The 15384-nt window shown below is 58.0% G+C and overlaps 2 protein-coding genes across 2 annotated transcripts; one reads left to right on the forward strand and one right to left on the reverse strand.

Moving 5' to 3' along the window:
• Positions 1–4972: 4972 nt before the first annotated feature.
• On the forward strand, positions 4973–6471 carry BOLA3 (bolA family member 3). Its single transcript, XM_074928605.1, has 4 exons — positions 4973–5047; positions 5424–5547; positions 5750–5838; positions 6339–6471. The coding sequence occupies exons 1-4, from the start codon at positions 5012–5014 to the stop codon at positions 6402–6404; spliced, it is 315 nt and encodes a 104-aa protein (XP_074784706.1). The 5' UTR covers positions 4973–5011; the 3' UTR covers positions 6405–6471.
• A 116-nt stretch (positions 6472–6587) lies between these two features.
• On the reverse strand, positions 6588–13951 carry MOB1A (MOB kinase activator 1A). Its single transcript, XM_074928519.1, has 6 exons — positions 13837–13951; positions 11330–11496; positions 10120–10213; positions 8291–8424; positions 8003–8166; positions 6588–7320 (listed from the first exon to the last, which is right to left on the reverse strand). The coding sequence occupies exons 1-6, from the start codon at positions 13848–13850 to the stop codon at positions 7243–7245; spliced, it is 651 nt and encodes a 216-aa protein (XP_074784620.1). The 5' UTR covers positions 13851–13951; the 3' UTR covers positions 6588–7242.
• Positions 13952–15384: the final 1433 nt, after the last annotated feature.

Raw genomic sequence — 15384 nt, forward strand, 5'->3', positions numbered from 1 at the left:
CTCTGGTGCGGGGCCGGAGTGCCGGCAGGAGAGTCGTGTGCGGGTGTGGTGCTTGGACGAGGTGCTCAGTTGTGGTGCTGGGGCACGGTGCTCGGCCACATGTCGTGGACATGGTGCTCAGATGTGGTGTGTGGACACGGTGCTCACCCAGGGCGTGTGGACATGGTGCTTGGCCATGGTGCTCAGCCGCAGCGCGTGGCCATGGTGCTCGGGCGCGGTGCTCAGCCCCACATCGTGGACGTGGTGCTTGGATGTGATGTGTGAACATGGTGACTGGCCACAGTGCTCGACCGCGGTGCTTGGACATGGTGCGTGGCCATGGTGCTCGGGCATGGTGCTCGGCCACGCGTCATGGCCGTGGTGCTCGGGCACGGTGCTCGGCCAGGGTGTGTGGATGTGGTGCTTGGGCACGGTGCTTGGCCACACATTGTGGACATGGTGCGTGGACACGGTGCTTGGCCATGCATCATGGCCATGGTGGTTGGCCACGGTGCTCGACCACGGTGCTTGGACATGGTGTGTGGACATGGTGCTCAGGCACGGTGCTCAGCCAGGGTGTGTGGACGTGGTGCTCGGGCACGGAGCTCTGCTGTGGTGCTTGGACGTGGTTCATGGCCGTGGTGTTTGGGCACGGTGCTCAGCCATACATCGTGGACTTGGTGCTCGGACGTGGTGTGTGAACATGGTGCTCGACTGTGATGCTTGGACATGGTGCGTGGACACGGTGGTCGTGCACGGTGCTCGGCCACACGTCATGGACTTGGTGCTCGGATGTGGTGTGTGAACATGGTGCTTGACCGTGGTGCTTGGACATGGTGCATGGACACGGTGCTTGGGCATGGTGCTCTGCTGTCGTGCTTGGACATGGTGCATGGCCATAGTGTTTGGGCACGGTGCTTGGCCACACATCGTGGACGTGGTGCTCGGGTGTGGTGTGTGAACATGGTGCTTGACCACGGTGCTTGGACATGGTGCATGGACATGGTGCTTGGTCACACATCATGGACATGGTGCTTGGATGTGGTGTGTGGACACGGTGCCCGACCAGGGTGTGTGAACATGGTGCTCAGGCCCAGTGCTCTGCTGTGGTGCTTGGACGTGGTGGCGTGGACATGGTGCTTGGCCACACATCATGGACGTGGTGCTCAGATGTGGCGTGTGAACATGGTGATTGGCCACGGTGCTTGGACATGGTGCGTGGACATGGTGTTTGGGCATGGTGCTCAGCCACACATTGTGGACCTGGTGCTCAGACGTGGTCTGTGAACATGGCGATTGGCCACGGTGCTCAGTTGCGGTGCTTGGACGTGGTGCTCGGGCACGGTGCTCTGCTGTGGTGCTTGAAGATGGTGCATGGACACGGTGCTCGGGCACGGTGCTCAACCGCGGTGCTTGGACATGGTGTGTGGACACGGTGCTCAGCCACAATGCGTGAACATGGCGCTCGGCCACGGTGCTTGGACACGGTGTGTGGACTTGGTGCTCAGCCAGGGTGTGCAAGCGTGGTGCTTGGACACGGTGCTCGGACGAGGTTCATGGGCACGGTGCTGGGGCAGGGTGCTCAGCCCGGCGCCCAGGGGTGCTGTGCACACATGGTGCACGGGCACAGTGCAAGGGCACGGCGTGTGGATACGGTGCTCAGGTGCTGTGCGTGGCCACGGTGCTCCAGCACCGTGCGTGACCATGGTGCTCCGACAGGCACACAGCCACGGTGCTTGAACAGGGTCCCCGGGCACAGAGAGGGTGCGAGGGCACGGTCCATGGACGTGGTGCTTGGACACGGTGCTTGGGTGTGCTCCACAGACACGGGGCGAGGGCACGGCACTCGCTCACCGTGCGTGGACACGGGGCTTGGCCACAGCGTTTGGGCACGGTGCTCGCCCACCATGCACAGACACGGTGTTTGGGTGCGGTGCTTGGGCAGGGTGCTCACCCACCGTGCACCCCCACAGTGCTTGGCCACGGTGCACGGGCATGGTGCTCGCCCACCATACACGGACACGGTGCTTGGGTGCGGTGCACGGTCACGTGAGTGGACACAGCGCTCAGGCACGGTGCTTGCCCACCATGTGTGGCCACGAGCTTGGCCATGATGCTCGGGCACGGTGCTCACCCACGGAGCTTGGGCATGGCCACCCAGGCATGGTGCTTGCCCACCGTGCATGGCCACGGCGCTCGGGCACGGTGCTCGCCCACCATACGCCTACACAGTGTGTGGCCACCACGCTTGGGTGCAGCGCTCGCCCACCGCATGTGGCCACGGCGCTTGGCCACGGCCCTTGGGCACAGTGCTCGCCCACCACGCGTGGCCACGGCGCTTGGACGCAGTGCTCGGGCACAGTGCTCACCCCCGGCGCTTGGCCATGGCACCCAGTCACGGTGCTCGCCCACCATCTGCGGCCACCGTGCTTGGGTGCGGCGCTCGCCCACCGCATGTGGCCACGGCCCTTGGGCACGGTGCTCGCCCACCACGCGTGGCCACGGCGCTCAGGCACGGTGCAGCCCACGGCATGCAGCCCCCCCTGAAGAGCCCCCCCACGCCCCCCGCTGCAGGGCCGCCCTCCCGGCCCCGCTCCCCGCCCCGTGGCCCGCAGCACTCAGCACCCTGCCCAGCACCGCGCTCCCCCCCAGCTCCCCCGGGCTCATTCCCCTCCCCAAATCACCGGTGTCTCCCCCGCGGCGAGGGCTCAGCCGGGCGTCCCGCTTCTGCCCATCTTCTTTCTTTTCCCCTTTTTTCCCCTTTTTTTTTCCATTTTTTTTGGGTTTTATTGGTGCTACTTTCTTCCCCTTCGGCTTCCTGTCAGCGCCGGGGTAGCAGCTCCCCCGCGCCCCCCAAACCAAGGCAAATACCTCAACCCCCCCCCAGTCCCCCATGGCGCCGCAGCAGCGAAGGCGAGCGAAACCGGGGCGAATCTTTCCGAAATCAGGGATCCTTTCGCAGCGGTGTTTCTTCCTTAATTTTCTTTTTTTTTTTTTTTTTTTTTTTTTTCCCCTCCTTTATCCCTTTCCGCCTGGGTTTTTCCTCATTTTTCCGCATCCTTCAGGGACTACAAACCGCCGTAATTTCAGCCTCATTTTTATTCCGGGAGCATTTTTTTTTTTTTTTTTTGGGTGCCAGTGGGGTTTTTTCACCAGGGCACCAAAAAAAAAAAAAAAAAAAAGTAATAATTCAAAATTAAAAAATAAAGCGCCGTTTCTTCTCGGATTCGGGAATTCGGTCAGAGGCGGGGGGTTTATTTTTGGCATTTTGTTGGGTTTTTTTTTTTGGGATAATTGAGGAGGGGAGGTGGGACGGCGGCAGGCGGAGAGGGCGGACACCGCGGGGGTGTCCCGGTGGCTCCGAAAAATTCACACTTGAAGATTTCTTGGTCGGCTCGGGACTGTGGTTACTTGAAATGAAGTTTTTTTCCGGGGCGGATCGAGGACCGGTAGATTTTTTCCCATGTCTCAAGGCAATAGGATTAATGTGTATTAAACTGTAGATACTTCTAGGACAGTAAATTTATGCTGATAATTTTATTTTGTATAATTTTCCCTTTTTCTTTTTTCCCCTCTTTGTGGGTTGTTTTTTTTTTCCCCCTTAACACCCTTTTCTTTTTCCCTTTCCCCCCCTCAATGTTTTTGGTAAATTTATTTTTTAGGATGCCTAAAAATTGCAAGTTTGGATCCTCCCCCTTTCTTCCCCGGTTTTGGTTTTGGTTTTTGTTTTGTTGTTGTTTGTTTTTTTTTTTTTTTTTTAATTTGTATTTTATTCTAAGTTACACGTGGCCGGCCGGGCTGCGAAATGTATTATTCCTGATATCTTTAAAATATTGTGGGTGTTTTAATAAATTTTATATTTATTTTTTGCACTCAACACACAGCCCCTGCTTTCTGTTTCCTGCTGGGAGAGGGGGGACAGGATGGGGCCCTGGGTGGTGGATTGGGGGGGACACAATGGGGCCCTCTTGGAGCAGGGGGGGGGTGTCAGGATGGGCCCCTGTGTGTGGGAATGGGGTGGGTGCAGGATTGGGTCCTTTTGGGGGGGGTGCAGGATGGGGCCCTGGGTATAGGAATGGGAAGGGGGGGGGGGGGGCAGCAGGATGGGTCCATGATGGAGGGGTGTGGTGTGTGCAGGATGGGGCTTCATTGGGATGGGGGGGCAGGATGGAGTGGGGGCAGGATGGGGCCTAATTGGGGGGGGGGGGGGGCAGGATGAGCCCCAGTCTATGGGATGGGAGGGGCAGGATGGGGGGGGCAGGATGGGGCCCAGTCTATGGGATGGGGGGGCAGGATGGGGGGGGCAGGATGGGGCCCAGTCTATGCGATGGGGGGGGCAGGATGGGGGGGGGCAGGATGGGGCCCAGTCTATGGGATGGGGGGGCAGGATGGGGGGGGGGCAGGATGGGGCCCAGTCTATGCGATGGGGGGGGGGGGCTGGATGGGGGGGGGGTGGGGGGCAGGATGGGGCCCAGTCTATGGGATGGGGGGGGGGGGGGGCAGGATGGGGCCCAGTCTATGGGATTGGGGGGGGGGGGGGCAGGATGGGGCCCAGTCTATGGGATGGGGGGGCAGGATGGGGGGGGGCAGGATGGAGCCCTGGGTGTGGGAAGCGGGGGGGTGGGCAGGGTGCAGGATGGGACCTAATTGAGGGGGGGCAGGTTTGGGCCCAGTCTATGGGATGGGGGGGTGTTAAGACGGGGCCTTTTTCATGGAAATCAAGGGGATGGAGGAGGGGACGCTGGGGTGGTTGGGGGGTGCAGGATGAGGCCCTTCTGGTGCCCTGCCTGGAGGGGGGGTTGGGTCGCGGGTCCCCCCGGGGGGGTTTATCAGGATCGTTGTTCCCCCCCCCCCCCCCCCGCCCCCGAGGGGCCTCCGAGCCACCAGGGGTCGCGCCGGCTGTGCAGCGCCGGTCCCGCCCCCTGCCCTGCGGGGCGCGCGGTGATTGGCTGGACGGCGGGTGACAGTCCCTCCCCTCCCCGGGGCGGGGCGCGCCACGCCGTATGGCGTCATCGGGCGCGCGCCGCCCAGCATGGCCGCCTGCGCGGGGCTGCTCTGCCGCGGGCCGGTGCGTGGCCGCCGCGTCCCCCCCGCAGCCCCGGGCTAGGGGCGGGGCCGCTCGCTCCGTGTCCAGCAGCCCCTTTCCCGCCCCCTCCCTCCGGTGTTCGGGTTGGGGGGGGTGGGGGGGGGGGTGTCCGTCTCCGCGTCCCTCCCCTGTAACGGTACCGGTAAGCGCGGCCTGCGCCTCCTCACGGTAAGTGCCCTCCCCCCCCGGTGCCAGCAGCCTTCCCCGTGCCGGTAAGAGCGGCCTAACAGCCCCCCCCCCCGCGGTGTCCTACCCCCGGTGCCGGCAGCTCCCCCCAGCCCGTGTGTGTGTGTGTGGGGGGGGGGTCCCCGCCCCCCGAAGCGGTTCTCAGGGGTGTTTTTACCGCCCCCCCCCTCAGCTCTTCCTGCGCCGCGGCCCCTGGCGAAGCTTCACCTCGCAGACGGACGGGGAGGCCCGAGTGAGCCGAGTCCTGCGGGAGAAGTTCCCCCGGGCTTCCGCCATTAAAGTCGTGGATATATCAGGTACGGGGCGGGGGGGGGCAGCTCTTTATTTTCTTCTGCCCCCCTCAAACCATGCGCTTTGTGAGGGGCCGAGTGGGTCCCCGCCCCCCCCCCCCCCCCCGGGCCTTCCATGCTGTGGGGACCCCTCAAACGGATCAGGGATGCGAGAGGGGCACAAATTGCCTCTTTGCTCAAGCGTTTGCGGCCGCTTTTGTCTTCTTAGGGGGCTGCGGCGCCATGTACGAGATTCACATCGAGTCGGAGGATTTCAGAGAGAAGCGAACGGTGCAGCAGCACCAGATGGTTAATCAGGTGAGGGGGGGCCACGGCCCTCGGCGGGGGATTGGGGGGAGGTGAGTGCACACAGCATTGGCAGCTGAGACCTCCCTGTGTGCGTAACCAACCGCGCGGCCCCCTAACCAACCAGTCAACCAACCGCGCGGCCCCCTAACCAACCAGTCAACCATACAGCCCTCGTTTTCCAGGAGCTACGGCAGCTCCGCGTGCAGCACCCACCCTGGGCACAGCACTGACAGTTGGGCGCGGGGGTTACTCAGCGCACACCCAACCCCTGTCAGCGCTCAGCTGCGGCGGGGGGGTACGCGCACAGCCCCCACAAAAGCGCTGCACGGTGCTGGGGGCACCCGCGGCACCAAGGGCGGGCTGTGCCGTCAATAAACCGGCCCTGGCGTGGGCAACGCTCTGATCCAGCGTAGCCGCACGCGCTCCCGTGGGGCGCACGGTGACCCCCCTGCAGCCCCCAGCCGCCGTTCCGCACTTGACCCTGAGCGCTGGCGCTTGGTCTGTTGCAGGCGCTGAGCGAGGAGATCAAGAGCATGCACGGGCTGCGCATCTTCACCTCCACCCCCAAACCCTGACGCTCCTGCCGCTGACCTGACAATAAAGATGCTCTCCCTGAGAGGTGCCCGCAGGGCTCTGTGGTGACACGCAAAAACTACCTTCTTACCTAAAAACATCCGAAGGCTGCGTTTAAGGCACCCGTGTGGGGCTGGGGGGAGGCAGGGGGAGGGCGGGGAAGAAGTTGAGACACCTCCTCATCCTCTGAAAGAAGAGCAGGAAGGAGAAATTTTATTATTATTGCCTTGCCACACAGTAGGGTCCCTCTCTCAGCCCCCCACTGCTGCTCTTCCAGCCCAGGGCAGGATCCCCTCGGGCCAGGCACTTCTTTTCCTCCCCTCACAACACTGTTGCTGCTGCTGAGGGGAGCTTAAGGCTCTAAGTGCACCTCTCATCCAAAAAAAAAAAAAAAAAGCACTTCCAAAAATAAGCTGAGCCACTCCGCTCTCGCCCAGGGGAAGCAGACACTGGGCTTGGCCCTACTGGGCTGTGTCCGTGGGGGCCAGAGGAAAACGTTGCCTCTGGGAGTAGGAAACAGCCACGCAACGTGCTGAGCTTCACCCCCATGCCCACGGGGAACAAAACCCGCTCTGCGGCCGAGTCCTGCCTTCAGACTCGAGCACAGAGCCTAGAAAACCCGGCGGACTATGCAGGGCGAGTCAGCGCAGCGTGGCCACGGGCTTTTCAAACACCACAGGCTGCAGCGGTGCGGGAGGGGTGACGCTTGGCCTCCCAGCCCGGTGCCGCTCAGAGCGTCGTCCGGCATCTCGGGGCTTGGCGTCGCTGAAGGCGAAGCGTAGAAGTGGCTGGCGTACGAAGCGGAAAGGAGCAGCCCAAAGGGTCCTCCCAGGGCAAGTTTTATCTGTCCTTGGAGCCCAGCTTCTCAATCAGTTCCTGCAGAGGAGCCAACTCCCGCCTGTCAATCAAGTTGAATTCCTGGCAGGCAAAAAAAAAAGAAACAAACAACACAAAAACTAAAGGTGCCTCTCAAAGAGCTGCTGGAAAACACGTCCAGCCACCGTAGGCGTGCTGGGAACTCGGCATGTCAACACGTGCCAGCTCCCGAGAGAAACCCCAAACAGGCAGCACTGCAGCAGCTGCCTCTCCCGTTTCTCTGCAGAGAAATTCTAGTGTTTCAGGGCAACAAAACTTTCTGCTGTGTTGCTGAGAAGTACCAAGCTGAACAGCAAGTTGCATGCGCAGTCAGAGCAGGCTGTTAAAATACCAGCAGTTATAAAAGGCGCTGCTGCTGCTACTTCCAAGTCAATTCCTGAGCTACAAAACCCCCCAGGTTCTCCTCTGAGCCTGGTTTCTTTTACTGCAGGCTGACAGCTAAAACCTGAGAGGGAAATGCAACCATTTACAGCCAACTTGGCCATCCTTCCTGAAAAAAAAACCAAAAACCCAAACACCAACCCAACCCCACAAACCCACAGTGCTGCAGCTGCACGGTTTGCATGGTACAGGGGGATGGGAGCCGAGTGTATCTTCCAGCACACACCACAGCACAGAAATCTTCAAAAGAGCAAGGACGTGCTTCAAACCCAACTCCCTTTAAGAGCAAATGGGGAATGAGAAACCCCAGAGGCAGGCAACCAGCCACTGTTTCACAGCTCACCTGCACAAAGAAGATAAAGTGCTTGAAGGAGGTGTTGAGGTGGGCCTCCTCCTGCAGCCGCATGACAGAATCGAAGTGCTGGTGGTAGATGTGGGCGTACACCCGGAACAGCCGCTTCAGGATCGTCTTGGCCACCGACATGAAGTTCTTGGGAAAAGGGACGCCTGAAACGCAGCAGTGTGCAGAGAGAAGTAAGTCCTGCAGTTTGGTCCGAAGTACCAAAACAAGTTGTTCGGCAGCGGCTCGCTCCCGTCTGCAAGGCCTGTTGCGTGGCGCAGCCGCACTTACCGATCTTGGAAGGGAAGAGCGTCTCGTCATCCAGCTGGTCCTGCACCCACGTCATCAAGTAATCGATGTACTTCGGAGCCGAGCACTTGATCGGCTTCTTTATGTTAGTGCCGTCCGCCCAGTGGTACTCGTACCTGCGAGGAGAGGGAAGGAAAAGAAATTATTTGCTCCCAGAGGCAAAATTGCCTTTTCAGGCCCCACAGCTTCCTCCTTATCTCAGTAAGGAGTGACGCTGCAACACTCGGACTCCGCAGCAGCAACGAGGGCAGCACTTTGCCTTTCCGTGTTTCTTGAGCACAACAGCCTCAGCGTTAACACCTGCATCCCGACTGCTGCTGCGATCGCCCTCAGGGTTTGACCCTCAAAAGCGAGCTTTCATTTTGTGGCAGCCTCCTCCAACATCAACATTTCCTTAAAAGAAGACAAAAACTGGCCGAAGAGGACGTGTCAGGGCCATCATCCACCACCTGAATTAATTCACCTGTGGCTTTCAGACACCCCCCCCAGGAAATTCTGCACTCCCTCTCCCCTCACGCACAACGGCCAGCTTCTCCAGGAGACCATCCCTGGGGCCACCCATTAGCCAAAGACTTTTGGAAGCTGCTGGCTCAAATCAACACATGTCCCACAGCTCCTCCAGACTGGGGCAGACATTGACTAATGCCACGTGACAACACAACCCACTTTCTCTGAGATCTTTTGCAAAATCATTTGGGAGGAGGGGGAAAAAAAAACATGTTTAATTGTCACCTCTTGACTGACGACAAGTGAAAACAAATGGTGTCATTTAAACAGGAAGTCATTACAGGAAATGTCCCCAAATATAGAAACAGGAACTTGCAATCTAGATACTTCTGGGTAGAAAAGAGGGGCAGGATGTTACACAGCACCCTACAAACTGCCCACTAGCCAGACTCCCTGCTGCTGCCCCAAAAAACAGCCTCGAGCAACCTTACATGTGCTGTAGCTCCACTTTGGCAAAATACAGAACCAACACATAACAGTCCTCTCCCCACAGGTATTCACAGCTCCTAAAAACAACAAGGCGCCCCAAATACACCTTCACTATTTCCTTTCCACCCTCCACACTGCCCTGAGCTCCTCCAAAGCAGCTGCCCTACCTCAGCCAGCTAAACGTTCCTCCTGAACACCACGCCTGTGCTTCTTGCCCGCAGGATGAGCACCCGTGCGAATCGAGGGACAACAGCCCCTAAAATCCCCTCAGGACAACACACGCTTCATGCTCTTTTGCAGCCGGCGCCAGGATAAGCACGAGGTTCCCTCTCCAGCTTTAGCTCTCAGCAACAACACCAGGGCTGCCCTCTCCTCCCTGCACGGCCACCACACACGCCATACAATAAATGACCTGAGCATTCGCTTGGCTTGTGTCCTGCCTCGTGCTGGCAGCAGCATCTTTACAATCACTTGTGCTTTGAGAAACTACACTATGGCCTCTTCCGAGCAGCAGCACTGCGAGACGGCACGTCGAGAGGTTACTGTAAGCCTAACAGCAAGACCAGATGCTTCCTGTCAAGTCAAATCTCTCGTTTTCCTTAAACCGTTTCTTTTCAGCTTCCAAACACAGGGACCCGATCAAACAACACTTCCCCTGGATGGATAGTCGACAAATCGATGGCTCCCAACACCACGCAGCCCCCCTAACAGACAGCGTGGCTTCACACATGGGTAAACACCGCCAGGGAGCACGTCACTGCGCCTCGACCCAGTCTGGACCTGTCCTGTCCTCTTTTTAGCTGCTTGAGCAACCTGCGCACCTGCCTACTTCTCCACATTGAAATTGCAGCCAGGGACAGCAGTAAACTTATTACCTTGGCCCCGCAGACATGACTGGACAGCTCGCCTCTGTGCAGAACTCTGTAATGGTCCCGTAGAGCATGTTGATTTGGTTGAAGAAATCCACCGCTGGAAACGAAACGCAGCAAGTTTACTCAAAGCGCAAACACGAAGCAGACCACAAAGCTCTCAGCAAAAACAAACATCCCCCTTCCATACGACATCATGTGGCTGACAACTTCAAGACATTTTGACCATCTAGGAATCCAAATCTGTCAATTTTTCACTGTCTGGCTACCACCCCTAACTGATTTGTACAGCATGAAGCTCCACTTAGCTTTCCATACCTTGGAAAGGATTGCTTTGGGTTCCAGGCAACTTTAAAAAGTGACAGTACCCCAAAAACCTCATGGATTTTGATAAAACAGGAGAGACCTTCCTTAGGTGGAAGACTTGTAGCCTGACTTACTGTTTTATATTGCTGAAAACTACTTTTTCCCTCCTCTAACGTTTAAAGAAGCAAAGTTCAAGGCTAGGGAGAGCAACTGCTAAATGTAAAATAAATTTGTAGTATTTGGCCTTCTAAATTATGCACACAGCAATAATATGAAAGTAGAAAACACAAACTCCACAAACCTAGAGTTCAGTGGAGAATATGGTTCCACTTTGTCCCTGGACGAGTCGCTGTCACCATTTTTGCAGCCCGCAGTGCTAACTTTCTAATTCCAGATGTCAAGACTTCAAGGCTTATTCCCCAGTATAAAAATAACCATTCACAAACCTAATCGCGCCTTTGCAAGTCTGAACTCAAAAAAACCCACCCCAAAACCACAACAGCGTGGGTTTGTTTCTCGCTTTTTGCACACTTCCCGAGCGCAACATCCCTCCGACACAGGACCCAGCTGCTGTCAGCACCTCATGCCACTTACTCTCCTTTAATCCGAGCTTGGTTACCTCAATAGAGTATGGGATAACGGTTCCATTTGGGGAATTTCTAGGTTATTTTAAGGATAAAAAGCAGGGATTTTGGGTTTGCCCACTCTACCTCTGTGCTCGGGCAGATCCCTCTTCCATAGGACTCACTGTCTTACTCTCCTTTAATCCTATCTTGGTTACCTCAACAGAGCACGGGATAACTGTTTCATTTGGGGAATTTCTAGGTTCTTTTAAGGATAAAAAGCAGGGATTTTTGGTTCGCCCACTCAACCTCCGTGCTCAGGCAGATCCCTCTTCCATAGGACTCACTGTTAACTGCGATCCACTCGTTCAGGTCCTCTCCCTCCGGCAGCATAACTGCTTGTCTGAGGTTACCGCTCCCCAGCGTCGCTTCTGCATGTTTCAAGAGTTCATACTGATGGGAGCCTTCGGGAATGTTCTTCTTGGGTTTGAATGTTTTCGAAGATCGACTCCCACTGATGAGAGAAAACATTTCCAATTAGTCCTTTAACAGCGTTCCCTTCCCAGAAGCATTTCCCGGGGTGACACCAGCCCTTCCCCGTTTCTCCCACCGTTGAGGTGAACAGAACTAGGTGCAAGCTGAAATGTTTCTGACCACGTCACAAAAAAAAAATCCACCCACACACTTCTCTCTTTTGCCTGCCGTTTTAAAAGTCACAAGCATTCTCTGCAAAGGCCCAAAGACTCATCAAGCAACAGTTGCTTTCAGTCACAGGAAGAAAAGCCCACGGAACTCTGCACGGAACAACCCACTGACTGCCACTAGGTCAGTTTGACAGCGGCAAATATTAGACGTTCAGATGCACCGGAGGAAACAGCTTGCTAAAAATAGTGACTTAATAGACTCCAGCCGTGAGATGCAAATCATTATCATAATCTTCCCTTGCTGTGTCGTACAGACAGCTGTGCTCAGCAGCCGAGCCATCACACAGCTCCTCACCAAACACCCCCCGTCCCTCCAGCGGGGCCAGCAGAACCACAGCCTCTCCCTAAACAGCTGATGCTGCCAAAACCTGGATGAATTTTGATACCTCTCAACCACAAAACATTAACTTTCAGATCCTGCCAGTCTGCTTCCAAGCAAGGGCTATGTGAATGACCAGATGGCCAGGGCTAAAGCGTGGCTTGGGGGAAACAGGCTTCTCTGGCACGTGCCGCTCGGCATCCCGCCCCTGTTGCTCACAACCGGATGGGTTTGGCTGGCACGGGCCTTACAGCAGCTTCCTGGTGCAACCTTACGGCTTTGCACACTCTACCTGCAATGCTCAGTGCAGAAATAAAACACTTTTAGATCCAGCTCGCTCTTAAACCAAGCCACCGCCTCCTGCTACAGCCAAAATGCAGGTTTAGCATGTCACTTTTGAGGGTCTCAAAAGGCAGACCCGGTGCATCGCCAGCCCTAGGAAGAGGCTCCCCAGCCCCTTCGTATGCCACAAAATGCCTCCAGTCCTCACCCACAGCACCAACCAGACCTGAAGAGCCAGAAGCCCTCTCACACTTTACAAGCTTTCATATCTACAACGCAGGTATGCAACATCCCACCCCCTGCAGCTTGTTAAAAATGCGTTTTCTACACCACATGCCTGTAGGTCTACCAAATTAACAGCATTCCGCCTGCAGTCAGGCCTGTCCCACCTCATAGGAGGGCAGCCCCTTGCACAAACACCAGCCAGCACCAAGAGTCCAACACACTTTGCACAGATGTAGGGTAAAGCCCATCCGAAGCCAACGCAGGTGACAAGGGCCTCCACTGCTCTGCCTCACCCCACACCCCCAAAGCCCCCTCCCAACTCCCAGGGCCTCCCACTGAAGCAGAGCACCCCTGCTGACACCCCCACCCCCAGTTCCCCTGGAAGACCAACCCCCCTCACCACTTGGGAGGGATTAACCCTCACAAGACAACACCTCCCCAGAGCTTTCCCTCTAAGACTGGCCCCCAAAAGTCTTCACATCCCCTCCATACACCCCCCCCAAAGCCCTCCACAGCACTCGCCCAACATGGGCACTCCGCGGGTCACCCCCGTCCTGCTGCCAGCCCCCCTCCACATCCCGGCCTGGGGCCCTAGCCCCGCAAGGCGCTCTCTCACCCCACCAAGGTTTCCCTCCAAGGCTTCCTCCCCAAAAACCCCACTACCGCCCCAGGGCTTCCTCCACAGGCCTATGCTCCTCCCCACGTCTCTCCAGGGCCCCCTCCTAAAATCTTCCTCGATCTCTCCTCATACATCCCCAGGGACTCTTTTCAAAGCTTTCTCCCCTCCATACACACCCAGATCCTCCCTCCTCTCCCCAAGCCTCTCATGAGCCCTCAGGGCCTCTGCCCCAAGCCACCCAGGGCCTCCCCCTAAAACTTCCCTCAAAAGCCCTCCCTCAGCTCCCGGGCACCGCTGGGGCCTCCGACCCCCCAAGACCCTTCCTCGAGGCCCAGGACTCCCCTCAGGACCCACCCCACCCCCTCCCAAGCCCTCTCCACGACACCTTCCTCAAGCTCCCAAACACCCACAACACCCCCCCGCAAGGCCTCCCTCAGCATCCCCCAGCCCAGGCCCTCCCCAAAAGCCTTCCTCCCCCTCCAGCCCCAGCCCTCAGGCCTCCCCAAACGCTTCCCCCCCCCAATACCTCTCACAGACCAAGCCTAAGCGCCCCCAAATCCCCTCACAACCCTGCCGAAGACCAAAGCCCCCCACAGACCCCCTTCTCCAGAGGCTCTTCTCCGCCCACCCGCCTCAAAATCCCTCACGGCCACCCTGCTCCCTCGGGGCCTCCCCCAAGGCACCCCCCGAGGCCCGGGCGCTCACAAGAGGAAGCTCATGGCGAGCGGAGCCGGGCCGAGGCGCCGGGCCGGGCTGAGGCGAGAGCGGCGGCGCCGGCGGCGGGTGCTCGCGCGCGGCCCCAGCTCCTGCGGGCAGCGCCCGCCCCGCCCCGAATTCTCGCGAGAGCTCAGCGAGTGGGCGGGGCCTCGTGCGGAGGGAGGCGGGGCCTCGCCCGGCGCCGTCACCATGGCAACAGTCCCGGGGCCTGTTCACGTGCGTCTGCGCCGGCCCCGGCCCCGCCGTGGGCCTGGGGACACCCATGGACTTGGGGACCCCCAGAGCCCCCTCCTCATGGGCCCGGGGAGCCCTCTGGGCCTGGGGAACCCCAGAACTTCCCCCCCTCCCCGTGGGCCTGGGGAGCCCTTGTTGGACCGGGAAGCTCTTGTGGGCCTGGGGATCCTCAAAGTCCCCTCTCCATGGGCCTGGGCACCCCCATGAGCCTGGGGACTCCCAGAAACGCCTCCTCATGGGCCTGGGGACCCCCAAAACCCCCCTCCATGGGCCTGGACACTCCCTATGGGCCTGGGGACCCCCAGAGCCTCCTCCCCATGGGCCTGGGGGGCCCCCAAAGACTCTCCCCATGGGTCTGAGCATCCCCAGAGCCCCCTTCTTATGGGCCTGGGCACCCCCCACCATGGATCTCCCTTCCCCTGGTTGCCCCCCAGCTCACAAGTGCTTCCTTCCCCCCTAAACCTCCTCCCTACCCATAACCAATTTATTCCAGCGCCTCCTTTTCTGCGTCACACCCAGACCAACTTCACAGGCTGAAAATTCCCCCCAAAACATTTGCAAGTTCGTTGAACCCTTTTCCCAGGGCTGATTTCTGCAGGTTTTCACCCTTTTTTGCAGCTACGTGACCCCTCTAGCCCTTGTCATAGCAAGGAGCTGCTGTTATTAACCTAAAAAATTACTTTTAAAAACAAGGGAGCGACTGTAGCCACGCCAGGCAACTTAAAAACTAAAATAAACACCGTGAGGTTATTTTAGCTCGTGGCCAGGCCACCGCCTGCAGCTCTCACAAGCGGCACATGTGGAGCTGGCTCTGCTGGGGCACGTCACGGGGACAGCGGCTGGTCAGCCTCGGTGTTTATTTGACGCTCAGGGAGGCAGAAAAACCTCCCCAGAGTTTACCGAGCACCGCAGTGACCTTGGGATAAACCTCCAAAGCCACCTTGCGTAGCTCAAAGGGTACGTGGGGTAAAGCTAAGGAAAATAAACACATGGGAGACGGTTAAACTTGCTCATTGTTGCTTTACGAGGATTTACAGACTCTCCTTCTACCGCTTCTCCACACAGGTTTCTTGTTGCTGTGTCCCTGGTACCAGGGAGCATCATTCACCCCTTCCTGACCCAATCTGGTGCCATAGGCTGGATGGGTTAAAAAATAAATTAACAACAGTGAGCTTTGCACAAAAAGATTTAATTGTTCCACCTGCGGAAAGCGTGGCCAGAAACGGTAGAGAAATAGAAACGGTGAATAACGGCCCCCTCTCGCTGTCGGTGGGTGCTGATGGATGGTCACCCCACATCTGC

The sequence above is a fragment of the Athene noctua genome, chromosome 28 (assembly GCF_965140245.1).
Source record: "Athene noctua chromosome 28, bAthNoc1.hap1.1, whole genome shotgun sequence".
Taxonomy (NCBI): Eukaryota; Metazoa; Chordata; class Aves; order Strigiformes; family Strigidae; genus Athene; species Athene noctua.

Excerpts from the sequence above, each read along its gene's own strand:
- BOLA3 (XM_074928605.1), top strand. The coding sequence starts at position 5,012 with ATGGCCGCCTGCGCGGGGCTGCTCTGCCGCGGGCCG. Across the intron at positions 5,548-5,749 it reads TAAAGTCGTGGATATATCAG|GGGGCTGCGGCGCCATGTAC; the intron begins GTACGGGGCGGG and ends TTGTCTTCTTAG. Across the intron at positions 5,839-6,338 it reads AGCACCAGATGGTTAATCAG|GCGCTGAGCGAGGAGATCAA; the intron begins GTGAGGGGGGGC and ends GGTCTGTTGCAG.
- MOB1A (XM_074928519.1), bottom strand. Across the intron at positions 8,425-10,119 it reads GTCATGTCTGCGGGGCCAAG|GTACGAGTACCACTGGGCGG; the intron begins GTAATAAGTTTA and ends CTCTCCTCGCAG. Across the intron at positions 8,167-8,290 it reads GCTCTTCCCTTCCAAGATCG|GCGTCCCTTTTCCCAAGAAC; the intron begins GTAAGTGCGGCT and ends GCTGCGTTTCAG.